Source organism: Plectropomus leopardus, chromosome 3 (assembly GCF_026936395.1).
Source record: "Plectropomus leopardus strain MGB_pleo_1.0 chromosome 3, ASM2693639v1, whole genome shotgun sequence".
Lineage (NCBI taxonomy): Eukaryota > Metazoa > Chordata > Actinopteri > Perciformes > Serranidae > Plectropomus > Plectropomus leopardus.
The window spans coordinates 18,517,319-18,531,580 of record NC_142178.1 but is presented as its reverse complement, the minus strand read 5'-3'; the positions used below and the strand labels follow the sequence as shown (position 1 = coordinate 18,531,580).

Below are 14,262 nucleotides of genomic sequence, written 5' to 3'. Positions count from 1 at the left end.
TTTGCTCAAAGTTATGCATATTTAAGGGTGAGTCGCTATTTAGGAGTTGAGGCCTCAAAATGGGAGTCCACAATCCATTGGGTGACAAAACTTTTCTTTATACATATTTCAGCATTTCATTCATTTTTTATATGAAATTGTTATTTTTAAAATTTGGATCATAAAAATTTGTATTCCAAAAGTTAATTAGCAAAACAATTGGCAACAAGAGCTGATAGAACAATGGCCAAGCATTGGGGATAAGGAAACAATCAATTTGTAAATATTCAGTATTCACAGGAAACAAAATGCTCAAAATGTATTCTCCTTTCTCCTTTCCCACAAACTTTCTGATGTTATTACATTCAGGTTAATAGCTCAGTTTTTCTGTTCCGTTATCATTGTGCATTAAATATAAGATGAAACATCTGTAAATTTGTCTTGTAGTCAGAGGTTGTCAGTTTACTTAATGATAGAAAAGGGGAGTCATTAGCAAAAAGGTTGGGAACCACTGATTTATACCATGTGAAGAAAAAAAAAACAAAAACAAAATGTTTAATTACAGAATGCTACGGTATATGAGCCTGTCTGTTTGGATACAGATCTGACATTTACCAGGGGAAGATGGGGGGAAAAAACATAAATGATTCAGTCTTTAAAATGGAACTGAATAATATATATCTCTTGAGCTGACTCATAACTTGAACACCAACTTTTGCGCCGGCAGTCAATATTGTGGAGTGGGTGTCTTTTTCTTTACTTTGCTTTTTGTCATGTAGTGGGTGTCTTAGTTGGGAGCCCATGTCGTTAAATACCAAGTGGTTCATTGCTTTATTACACTAAATGACACATTTTTCTTCACTGTGAAAGGTGGAAATGAATATGACTTTCTGATATTTCACAATAAATCCAGCAAGCTAAGGCAGTTTGTGATACTGGACTTACTGGAATGTAAAGAAAGATGATTAAAAACACCAATTAATGTTAAATTAACCATCATAAAAATGTGCTGCTTGGTTTATTTCACATTAAAAATGTGAGAGCCAGTTGCTTTGCCATAGGCCATGAAGTCACTGTCTATAAATGGACAAAAGACACAACCTGTCGACCTGAGACTAAATAAATAAGCCCACTGTGGAGAGAATGACAGCAGGATATGCACAAACTGGAACTAAGCTGATTTGATCATAACTCTATATGACAGAGAATTATTTATTCACTGATACTGAGCTGAAAAGAAGATGCCCAGAGATCCAGGTCCATGACTTTTTAATACAGCCTTCCAAAATAATTATTTGATAATACATTTTTTTTAAAATGCTTTTGTTCCAAGGTCTGTGCATCTGATGGAGCTGGGTTCACACAGTCTGAGTTTGAAGCTGCTCAGTAACAGGTTGTAGGAAGCATCTGTAACAATGATGAATGTTTGTGTGGTTTTATATGAACATATCTTGTGTGTTTTGCTCTGCAGGGTTATTGTTACAAATCTTTATGCATTATGCAATTGTACAACTCAACAAAGTATTTGCACATATTGAATGAATATTTTATGAAAACTGCTGAGGTACGGTCATATTACACTTCTGTACCACGAATATTGGCTCTGTCTCCCATTGACTTCTGTTGAGGTCTGTACTAAGGGCAAATTCAAGCATTTGTTTGCTTTTTTAAGGGTGAGCTGGCTTTGCAGGTCAGAGTTTACTTTTGTTTAGCTTCGCAGGAGCGGATATGTTTGGTCAGCCAGTACAAACACTTCTGAATTGTGTTTGGAACTGGAGACATTATTATATTGTGTTGTTTTTATTATATTCAGTAGAATCACACTACCAGACTGTGAGCTGTTGTGGAGCTGTGATACAGTGTTTCTAGTTTGTGATCGCTTTGATCAATACCCACATCTAAACATCACCTCCTTTTTCTGGGCTGAGTGTGGCCGTTTTCTTGATCTGCTGCTCAAAGGGACATTAGAGTACGTAGTTATGATGTAGGACTATATATATATATATATATATATATATATATATATCTCAGTAACATATATATAGCTATATCAGTAGCTCAAAATCAAGTTATTTGTCCCAAAAATTTGAGAAAACTGACTAATTAACATTCTCAGGAGCTACACACAAAAAAATGAAATAGATCTACCATAAAAATATATCAGGATATGCACTCTACCTGTGAGCAACCAGGGCGCCTGTGGTAGTGACGTTTTACCCACAGCATTGCTTGGACTGTCATTTATACATGTATACAGTTAATTCGGATGTCATTCATTAAAAAAATCTCTTTACCTTAAAATCCTCTTTGTGATAGATAGATGGATAGCTAAATAATTTGTCCTCAAAGAGGAAGTTCTTTCCCATGGCAGGCAGCAGCAAAAAGCACAGACTGCTAAGTAATACAGACAGCATATCACAAACACATAAGGTAAACAGAATACCCAAGAGGCAAAAACATGGATTGGTATTCGACAAGCCAGAGAATGGATTTCAGAACAAAAGGCTTGTATAGCACTTGGAACAAACAAGCCTTTCTGCACATACACTTACCTCCAGATGCTATGTTTTTAATGCTCCAGTTTCTTGCATTCCTTTGTCTTGTTTTAGTTGTATTTTGCCTTTTTTGAGAAGCACAACACAGGGTAGCAATAGCAGCCTGACATAAGATCTTTGCCCCTAAGGCCCCCAAGCAGGTTGATCCAGCCATGCTGACATAGAGCAGAAAAAGCACATACTCAAGGAAATGTTATAAAATATTTATACACATATTATACACATATATACTGTATGTCTTTCCTGCAATGTGTTTCTACCATGTATTGTCAGATTTGTTTTAGGAGAAATGTGCTTACTGAATAAAATAATAGAATATTGTGTAGTCCATCGGTCTTGTCAAAAATAGTCTTGGTTGTCAAAAATCATCTGTGATGACAGGACATAAGTTGATAAGCTGCAGTCAATAAGCTATTTGGTTGTCATAATCAGTCAAAGAACAGAGAATCCAGTTTATTCTGATTTTTTTTTTTGTTTTTTTTTGAGCGCCAGGATAGGAGACGCATAGCAAGTGAGAAGCCTGCCGTCACTTTCTGATTGATTAAAGGGTCTATCAAGTGCCATAGGTGCTGCACAGTTGAATGCGAGCGCGTGTGTGTGCGCGCGTGTGTGTGGCAGCAGCTGCTCCCTCCCTGGCTGTACTCTCTCTCTCATATTCAGTCCTGCAGTGGCGGATGGACTCGGAGCTCCCGCCGGCAGGAGCGCAGACATCTGAGGAGCCCCTTAGTATCAAAACAAAAGCTGTCGGAAACGCAAAGAGCTCTCTCAACAACAAATCTTTCTGTAGTGTTGAGGCTCAAAGACGGATTATAAAGCGTGTATAGCTGTCGACTGGAAGGAGCAACTTTGGTACTCTTTTCTTTTCTTTTTTTTTCTGTGATGGTGCAGATCTCCAACAGCACCTGGCTGCATTTTTAACATCTTCAGGCTTTTTAGCATTCAAGAGGATCCGCACACGGTCAGTATACAAAAGCTGAAATTAAGCTGGGTTATTTTTTTTGTGTGGGAAAGATCATTATTTTAACAAACATCCAGTCCTCTCTGTCTTGTATCCAATCAAGATAAAAATATGTTAAATATAAATATATATATATATATATGAAATATATTTTTTGTAGGGGTTTCTGTATTGTAACGTTTGACTTCTCCCCCACTTCTTTTTTTAAATGGTCATGGTCATATTATATTTGATTCTGACCTTTTTTAACAATAAAATATATCTGCAAAATGACAATATGTCCAAAGTGACATTCTGCTATCTGTACTCAATGAATAATTAGTATTAAAACTATACTGCAAACATGTTTTCTTTATCCACATTCTTAAAAATAAATATCATATAATCTCCTGAGCAGATGCCTTCCTCACCTCTTTACGCACTGTCCCCATGACCTCAGAGAGAAGCTGTGATCCAAACACACCAGGAGGAGATGTTAAAAGCTTTTCAAGGTTTTTCTATCCAGGAAATGTGTTATTTGCTGTTGTTTCTTCTGCTATGGAGCTATTAATACAGCTGCGGGTGGAGGCAGCCTCTGATATCTGTGATGTTTTTCTCTAAACAGATCTGATTGCATCCCCTTTGATGGGCTAAAGGTGTGAGGAGGAAGAGAGAGACGGAGGAGGACCGGGTGGAGGGGAGGTGTGCATGATATTTGCCTTCGTTGAAGGTGAGAAAGTCTATTAAGAGCTGGTTGGGGATTATCAGGTTCAAACACCCACTCCCTGGAGGAATTAATATACGTTTCATTAGGACTGCTCTGGGACCAGGGCTGACCAGCATCATGACATCACAGGAGGAGGTCTCAGATGGGAGACCATGATTTACACTCATCTCCAAAGATTTTTTATCTACACAAAATAGAAGGACCTGCAGACTTCATTACTGGAACCTGACATGATGCTTTTTGGAAGGGTTTCTTGCCTCTTTGGATTCTGATTTTGGTTTTCTGCTTTTTCCTCTGTGGTGTCCTATGAATGGATTTTAATGAGGACTAAGGGAAAACAGTACAGTAAGATTTGCAGTGGAGAGTTTTTCATACCTCTCTGCTGCCTCCCCTGCGGTGGTTTTGTTGCTACCTGGAGAGCAGCATGGATGTGTCCCAGGACCAGCCGTCAGACTGGAGCTCAGTCCAGCCAAGCTTCTCTCCACTGCTGCAGTACGACGACTCTCAGGACAGTATCAACCACACCTACAGCTTCCACAGCTCTATAATGCTACCCTCCACTCTCAGCTCCCCCACAGCCTCCCTCCATCAGCCTCTGCCCTCCCTGCTGCCCTCCTCCCTCAAACCTTACTCCTCCCTCATCTCCTCCCCTTTATTCTCCACCCCCTCGAGCTCCACGTCTCAACAAACATCCACTTTTGTCTACCAACCCTCCACCTTGTCCACCTTTTCTTCAAATGACTTGGCCAACCTGGAGAGCATGCTGCTCTGGACTCACCACGAGCCCAGCACAATCGCTCTCACCATCATGTACTGTCTGTCTTTCATTTTGGGATTTGTTGGGAATTTAATGTCCCTGCGCGTTCTCACCAACAGGCGGAGCCGGCGGCTAGCTGGCGTTAGCGCCACACGCAGTCTACTGGTGAACCTAGCAGTTTGTGATCTGGCTGTGGTGTGCGTGTGCATGCCTATCACCCTAGGAAACCAAATCTACACCTCCTGGGTCTATGGTGACCTCCTTTGTCGTGCAGTGCCGTTCACGCAGGCTGTTTCAGTTTCAGCCAGCGTGTTAACGTTGACTGTGATCAGTGTGAATCGCTACTACAGTGTGCGATCACCACTAAGAGCTCGCTCCATGTTTACCCGCCGAAGAATCTTGGCGACCGTTGCTGTAGTGTGGATAATGTCTTCGATCATGTGCGCCCCTATTGCAGTGATGAACCAGCAACAGGATATCACCTTAGGGACATTTGCCATCTTGGTCTGTCAAGAGACGTGGCCTCAGGATCAACTCAAACAGGGGTAGGTTCTCCAACAGAATATGGCACCATGATTTTGTCTTTTAGGCATGGGAGGTATCATGGCATAACAGTATGCCAGGGTATTTAAAAATCCTGAAATCCATGATTTTAGGTACTGTCAAATATATGGACCCTCATCTTTCTATGGCTTCATCCCAGAGAGGCTGTATTAAGGATGTTTTGCACACAGTGTGCACGTGCCCTGGAGGTCACGTTAGGGTCACACTGCATGCGTGAACAGTGTGTGTTCAGATTGGCAGGGTTTGTTGTTGCGGCTGCTGCAGAGCTACCTGTTGTTATCACTGCTGTATTTCCACAATTAAAAGCACATTTTCCACTCATTTATGAAGCCATGCAAGCCACTGCATCATCAAAAACACAGCCCTGCAAATGCTTCACAGTAAAATGCCTTCTGTCAACAACTGAAGGGATTCTATAGATAGAAATGTTGTCAGAGGGCTTTTATTTTGAAACAGAAACAGGAAAGGTTGAGTAAAACACACACATTTGTATTTCCTCATGTCTGTGACAAATAAAAGGTAGTATAGAGACACTGGATTATCAAAAGACAACCTCAAAAACTCTCTGTTTTTGCTGAAAACTGTGCACATGAAGTGGAAGAAATTGCTTGAGACTCCATTTCTGTAGAAAAACAAGAAAAAAAAAAAAACAGGTTCCCTGACATGGAAGTCTTGGTTTTTGGTAAAAGAGAGAGACATGAATTTGAAATGGGGTATAGTTATGTTTCTCTGTTTAATAAGGATGATGTGTAAGGTGTAAGGATATTACTTCTGGTGACATCTCGCAAGTGTATTGAGTAGACTGAAAATGGCAAGACAGCAGGCAGAACGTAACGAACTGGCCGGGGTTAGTGCCACGCACTGAGCTGTCATATATACCCTGGTGAAATTCCACGAAGGTATGAAGGTATGAAGGTATGAAAAAACAGATATCTCCCAAGCCTATCGTCTATGATTTAATAGCTTTACATTCTCTGCTTTCCAACTCATTTTCACATTTTTCGTCCACTCACAAACTGTGATGTAGCCTGAGGGTCCTGACACACAAACTGACAAAGAGCCATTAGATGTTGTGGGCCATGGTGATGTTTCATGGCCACCCTGTCACCAGTAGTTTTTGGGATGTCCAGCTCTGTTGGCAGTAATTGGCTCTTAATGGCAAATTGAGCATATGGGATCAAAGGACGCTTTTAATAAGAGAGAGCTCTCTGTTTGACCCCTGGCATCAGTGATTTTAGTTATTTAAAGCATTCTCTCCTCCTGTTTACACCCATAAGAACAAAAGACCGCAGACTGACAAAAGCAGTTAAACTTCACTGTGCCAGTCGCAACTTTTTAGCTGACATATTTTCAATTGGTGCATAACTTATGGATTGTCTTGTTGCTGTCTGGAGTATTTGCAGTGTTTAATGAACAGCTTGAGGGAACCTGAGGCAAAACTCAACACATTATCAAGTGGTGATTGCCTGCAAGTTCCTAAAGTTTGGTTTGGTGTGTCAGGGGCCCTTGGATTCTCGGTTAAGGACCTACTTGTCATTCGAATGTGTGAGGTTTGTAAAGACTGTGCTTGAGGAAGCCACTCTCAAATTCAGCACTATTTTGTACTTAAAACACAGGCTTAAAGAGACTTTTGTTCCCTTTTCATCCCTCGACTTGTTCTACCTTGTTTTACTTGTTTTATTTTCCTTAATCACAAGCTGTCAAGTGTCTCAGAATGACTTCTATTGTGCACAGTATTTTCTGTCATTATAGCTTCATTGTCTGCCAATCATTTTGCAGCCATGTGCTGCAAAATGTAAGAAATGGTGTCGATTATCTAGACGTACCCTCAAACCTAATTCTATGAGGGGTTCTAAGATAGAACTGCTGGTTATTATAATATTGTCATATATTGATCCTTTTATGTTGTTGATGAAACAGGAGCAAACATAATAGTCTTGAAATGAGCCCATTGTGTTCCTGATAACTATACTTACGCTGCAATCCATATCTTCAAAGGGAGCGTGTCATTGTAATAAAACTCATCAGGCATTTCTAAATAAAAGAGTATGGAGAGCTTCTCCGGCGGCGGAAAATATCACTCTTAGTGTTTCACAGAATATACGGATATATATTTAAAGGTCCAGTGTGTAGGATTTGAGGAGATATATTGGTAGAAATTGCATGTAATGAAACAAGTTTCCTGCAGTGTATAACCACCTGAAAATAAGAATCATCGTGTTTTCATTACCTTAGAATGAGCTGATAATATCGACTTAGAGGGTCTTCATCCATAGAGATGGCCATGTTGATCTGGCATGTTTCTTCAGTAGCCCAGAAAGGACAATGGCTCTAGATAGGGCCAATCACGTTTTTCGCGTTGGCTACTGCAGTTAGCAGCCTCATCGTGATGAACCAAACAGCCTCAGTGAAACACTAATATCTTATGTGAAACTGCTTCATTCAGTGTTTTCACCTGTTTGAATAAGATAGCCCATTTGTTTTGGAGAGGAAGAGACCTCTGCAGATCGTTTGGCTCATGGTTAAATCCTCCTGAAATTTTTGGATCATAAGGTATCAGAGAAAAATGGTGAGCACACATTAGCAGGTGCTGGGCTAATGGCCTGTCTGCTTTGAGGCGAACAGCGTCAGAGTAACACTAATTTTTCAACTTGAAACGGCTTTATTCAGAGTTTCTACAGGTTTTAATCATCTGGTCCATTTGTTGTGGAGAGGATGGGACCTCTGTGGATTGTTCAGCTCCCTGTCAAAGTCTTGTAAACATGAACACTGAAGGAATCCTAACCTGGAGTTCACACATAGAAGTTTCAGCTGGTTGCAATCTGCAATCCTCACTGTGAAAGGCCACTAAATCCTACACATTGCTCCTTTAATTCAAACAGCACAGATTTCAGCTTACAGAAATAAACGTCTTTTCAGATAGAAGTTAAATCTGCATGTCATTTTTAATTGTTCACTTCTCTTCCACAGGTACAATGTGCTGTTGTTTGTGATGCTCTACTGCCTGCCAGTGACCTTCAACCTCACCATAGGCTTCCTAACTGGCAGGCGACTTTGGGGTGGGAAGAAATCCGCTTTCGCTGATCTCGATCCTCGCAGCCAGGCTCTGCACACCTCACGCCTCAAGACGCGCCAAAAGATCGCCAAGATGGTGGTGTGTCTTGTGCTGCTGTTTGCCATGTCCTGGCTGCCGCTCTACTTGACTGACCTTTGGATCGATTGCGAGCAAAAGCCGCCGTCTTGGCTTCTGCAGACACGGCCGTTTGCCCAGTGGCTGGGCCTGACAAACTCCAGCCTCAACCCCATCTGTTACTGTTTTATAGGCGATCTTTACCGCTCAGCCAAAGTGATACGGACACGATACTACCAGAAAGTGGCCGCTCTGTTCAGCTCCTCCTCATTCTCCAGCTCAGCTGCAGTGGGGTCTCCAGCCACAGCGATTACAGACACCAAAACAAGCGTAGCTGAGCGCCACCATATTGCTGCTGTTGCCGTGGCAGTGTCTGCACCCATCGTTACAATCCCCAGGCTGCTAAGCTTGGCTAGAAGCCAGGGACTGGGGCAGAAGGTCGCAGACAGTTCAGACAGCCGAGCAGGATCCGACCACAGTATCTCAGACTGGTGTCGGTCCAGTCCCAGTGTGTGTGACAGCTCCTTGTTCCCCTGCCAGCTCCACACACTCCAGCCTTCCATACAAAAAGCAGACTTCCTGCCCACAAGAAGACACTCTGTGAATGAGAACGTCGCTTCATTACCTTTAGGAAAAGTGGAAATAGACGTGCTGCCTTTGAGAAGACATTCAGGGGACAGAATTTATGGTCTGTCAGCTGATAAGAGAGACATCATTACCATGGGTAGAGATGCTCTTGGTTGCACTGGGCAGTGCAGAAACAGAACATCACAAACCTGCTCTCTGGTAGGCGACAGGGAGGATGAAACCACCGATATGACCACCCTGTGAAAGCTGCAGATTAACAGAAGTATCAGCAGGGAGGATTTTTTTTCTTTTTTGTCCTGCAGGCAGCAAAAACACAGACAGCTCTGGATTCACAGTTTGAAGTTGACGGTGTGGGTAAATCCCTGACAAAAGCCATTGTTTGTCTGGAGGATAAACTGACCTGGTGTACACACTGTTTCTTTCTTTGTGTGGCATTCTTTCAGCTTCACTAAAAGCACAGGGGATTCAGGATAGACGTTTGCAGCAATGAGTTCAAATTTTTGAATGCAGCTGAAAGGAGCAGTGTTGGAGTGAAGCCTGCGAGGGGAGAGTTGGAGGTTACATTATTTAGCCTCGGGCTGGAGAGCTAGTTATCAGTAAGAATATCTGATTGAAGCAGTGCACCATTACATGCGAGTCAGATCATAAGTGATTCAGCTGTAAGTCAGACATCTAACATCTGTGTCTAACACCTGCTTTAGACAATTACTCAGCAAGACGTATCTTCTTGTATTCTTCTCTGTCTTTCTTATTGCTTTGCTGTTATTGGAATACACTGTATGAGAGTTTCAGACAGATCTTCGAATGATAATGTCACCATCAGTGTCTGCAGCCTCTGAAAAGATTTGCAGCAGTTGTTCATGTGTGCAGTCACACAGGTGATTTCCAGGGAATATTAGCTCTACTGTGTACAAAGCAGAAAATCTAAAACTCAGAATAAAGGGGTTTTGTTTTGAACACAATAACTCTGTGATATTGGGTATGAAATAACTTTTCAGGGTCATTTAAGTTTTGAAAGCTAGGCCAGGCTGTCTGAAAAGAGCTAAAAAAAAGCAAGTTTATTTTGTGCAGAGGGGATTTCAAAGGGCAGTTCACCAGGAAACAACCAAACAAAATATAAGTGGTTTCGAATTCTTGAGATAGGTTTGACATAACCGTATCTGACTTGTTGAATGTAGTTTTGTTTATGGTGCTCACAGGATTTAATAATCACATAAAACAAATTCAAATGCAACGAGTCTTTCCAGAATCAAATTGCCATTTTAGTTTCACCTCATCAATCAGTCTGACACTGTATTCATGTTAGTCATTTTGTGCTTGGTGGTCGTGGATGTAGGAGCTATTTTTGCCCAAACCAGTCACTAGTGAATGAGATATCCATCCTGCAAATGGCATTTTCGGTCAACAATGGAGATGTTGGTTGCAAGGATCAGCTAAACTTTTTTTTTAAAATAAAATATACCACTTAAAGGGACAGTTCACCCTTAAATAAAAAATATTTAATTTTCCTTTAGTGCAGGTGGCTCAGTGTTAGGGATATTTGCTGCAGAGATGTCTGCATCTTCTCAAATTTAATGGAACTAGGTGGCATTTGGCTCGCATTAAACAAAGCGGCAAAAAGATATATTTCAAAAACTTGCCATCAGTTTCTCTCTCTAGAAATAATGACCTTGTAACTCAAGATAATCCACAGACCTCGTTGTGAGCAGTTTATTTTCTTTTCATACCGCCAAAGACGTCCCAGTGCAGACGGTAGCGTGCGTCTACCCATGAATGAGAGGCTTGTGCTTGTGATAGCATGAGATACAAACGATATGGCGTCCTCCTGAGCTGAGCTATAATGTTAGCTAGCTTGGTGGTGCTCGGTGAGCTAGCAGCAGATGCACTCTTCCTTTTGCGTAGTAATATGATTGGGAGTGAACCTTGGGGTGAACTATCCTCTAAAGGTGGAATTTTCTTTTAAAGTGACCAAAACACATGGTATCTGTCTTTAAGGCAGTGTGCTTAATGCATCGCTACACAAGACATCCACAAAGCCGATTATTTAGAAAATATTTAATATTTTATCCATGTTTATTATTTACTACTCTTCTTTACTGCGCTTAGCTGGCATATTGCTGTGTTTTTGTGTGCATCACTGTCACCTGTAGATCTGTGAAATCCTGTGAAATCACTGGCAGGAATGTGTATTATGTTTCCCGTTTGCTCCTGCAAATGTGGTTGTACATGCCCAAGACAAGAAAGGCACGGCCCCAATTTTACTTACACTTGTCTACCTTTTTCTGTCTCTGACACAGGAAGATGACCTATTCTGTTCTATTCCCCTCTACTAAGGTGTGATTGGCTCAGTAGTTTCTTTTGACCTTGGAAACAACTGACTGTAAACGCAACGCAATGTATGTTTGAACCCCTCAACTGAACATGATTCTGTAACCAGGATATAAATGTTTATGCTTCTTTGGATGATATTTGGAACCTTGTCAAATGGATTATTTTTTCATGTGAAGGTAGTTCCTGTGAAAATGAAATTACAATAAGCCCCTCTGCAATTAATCTAAAACTACATGTCTGAATGCTATTTAAGGTCAGACAAAAAGGATTTGGGATGTATTGGGAAGGTTGCTTTTGATATGTAATTGGTTACAGATTATCAGTTATCCTGTAAAAAATGTATTAAATAACTTATTAATCACCTCATCAAAGTAATCTAACTTACTATATTTGATTTGATTACTTTTCCAAGAAATGAACTGGGCAAAAAAGTCAAAAGCCATTAAACCAGGCATTGTAAACCACACAGCAGTACTCAGCAATGATTATCATCATTATCATCAAGTTCAGTCTGAATAGCTACAGAAACATACAAGAGTGTACAAGTTTTAGTATTTGATAGCAGACAGAGACACTGCCTGTTAAACCAGCACATTCCTTGCTGAGTATACAGGGGGCCGAAATAGCTTAAAAGGTTTAAGAAATAAGACACACACACACTCCCACATACCCAGATGCATGCACATGGACAACAAAATCAAATCTACCCTCAGGCTGCTTCCAGTTGTTTGGAAGACGGAGGTGGTGAATAGCATGAACTGCTGTGACATCAAGCTGCTAATCACACTCTTGTCCTCGAAGCAAAAGTGAATCGGTGCAACACTCAAGACATCAAACTGTGTTGAAACTGTCCTATTTATGTCACTGGATAAGGTTGCTTTGTACCTTAGAAAATCGCGATGCCATACTGCTGTGACTGTTGTGTCTCTCGTTCTCTCTTTACTTTAATCTACCTCTCTCTATGTCTCAGTTTTGCACTGTGTTTACGGAGGGCATGTGTACTCAATAATGTGCATTTGGTGTTTCATAAAAAAAAAAAAAAAAGAGTCTGTGGTTACCTGTAACTGCGACTGACATGTCCGAGGATGTTTACACCTTTTTATAGAGCCTGCAACACGAATGTTAGTAAAGGAACTCCAGTTTGACGATTTAAGATTGTCTTTAGCTACAAAAACAGTAACACAATAAATGGTGGGAGACCTGAAATAGACGGATAAAAGGTTTTGTGCACAGTTCTTGGATCCTTTGTCTAATCTTCTCTTGTTCCCCCAGGCTTGATTAAATCTTAATGGGATCTGAATTTAGTTACAAGTAGCTCTCATTCCTTTATCAAATGAGTTAGAAAGAAGTTGTGGAAGGGAACGACTCGGACAGTCTTATCAACTTTCTTGAACGGACATTTCACCACCACAAATTTGATTAGTGATTGTAGAACAAGCTAAATTTACTTGTTCATCATGTAGAAAAGTTCTAGCTAAAAGATATAGAGACTAAAACATCTATGACTAAGGTTTGGAGCCAGTTCTGGCTTTTATACAAGCAGAGCGAGTTTACGAAGTTCTGTTAACTTTCACATTTTTTCCACTAAAAGGCATTGTACGTGTCCTTAGGGCATACCAAACATGTTGAATACTTTTCTTCTTTCCACATTAAACATTTGCAGAACCAGTTTTCTCCAAGGATTTCAAACACGTAATTGCATTCCTGTTTGCTACAGTCAGGCTGTTCTCATGCACTGTTGATACCTATGAAAAGAACTTCACCAGTATTTATATGTAACCCATGTAATCTAGAAGGCTTCATTTACATGACCATAGTACAAAGAGTGAAAGAGCGCATATAGGCAGGTTGGGGTGGTGGATCAAAGAGGCACAACTTTCCCCCAGGAGACTGGTGTTCATGTTACGTGTGAAACCAAGAGAACTTTGTGTTATTTTAAGGTACGTTGTCACCATGTTTCTTTTCCTAAACCCAACCTACGTAATTTCACTTTTCTAAACCTAACCATAGTAAGTACGTAACGTGATGATGCCCAACCATGTTTCTTTTCCTAAATCTAACCTACATATCTATGTTAAGTACATGACAGCTAATTTGTTTGATATCATATGAACCGTTGTACGTGCATCTTCATGAGATATACAAATTGTTGTATTATGATACTGTGCTACAGTAGCTTGCAGTCTTCCCTGCATTTTCTTTTTGGGGGGGATTTCTATTTTTCTCTGTGCAATACTGCAAGTATTTGTTCAGTGAAATAGCCTGAAGCCATTTGGTGGAATGTGTATTCTTATGCATGTACATGATGCAAAAACAATTAGCCAATGCCATGTGTGTCAATCACATCACAGGGTATCTCTGATAAGTCAGAAACTTCATGAAATTGCAAATGAGTTACAGATATTGCTTGCCAACCCAACAAGGAGAGGCTACTGTGAAATGTGATCACATATGGTCTGGGATTGATTGATAACACTGATAATGATACAATTTTCTGAAATTCTTATATTATTTGAAATTTGTAAGGTAAACAATAAAGGCTTCTTTAAGCATTATTTCATTATTTCTCACAAACCAAACAGGCAACCCGAGTCTAAAGAGTGCATAAAGGCACCCCAAAAAAAATGTTATCAATATAAAGATGTGACAAAGTGAAAGAGAACTAGTGAAGGAATACGACAAATACAGATGCTT

General features: G+C 40.5%; 1 protein-coding gene across 1 annotated transcript; it reads left to right on the top strand.

Moving 5' to 3' along the window:
- The first annotated feature begins 3,212 nt into the window (after positions 1-3,212).
- Positions 3,213-14,039, top strand: LOC121941640 (uncharacterized). The gene is made up of 3 exons (XM_042484466.2): positions 3,213-3,492; positions 4,097-5,500; positions 8,490-14,039. Exons 2-3 carry the CDS (start codon positions 4,623-4,625, stop codon positions 9,478-9,480), a joined length of 1,869 nt encoding a protein of 622 aa, XP_042340400.2. The 5' UTR covers positions 3,213-3,492; positions 4,097-4,622; the 3' UTR covers positions 9,481-14,039.
- The last annotated feature ends 223 nt before the right edge of the window (positions 14,040-14,262 follow it).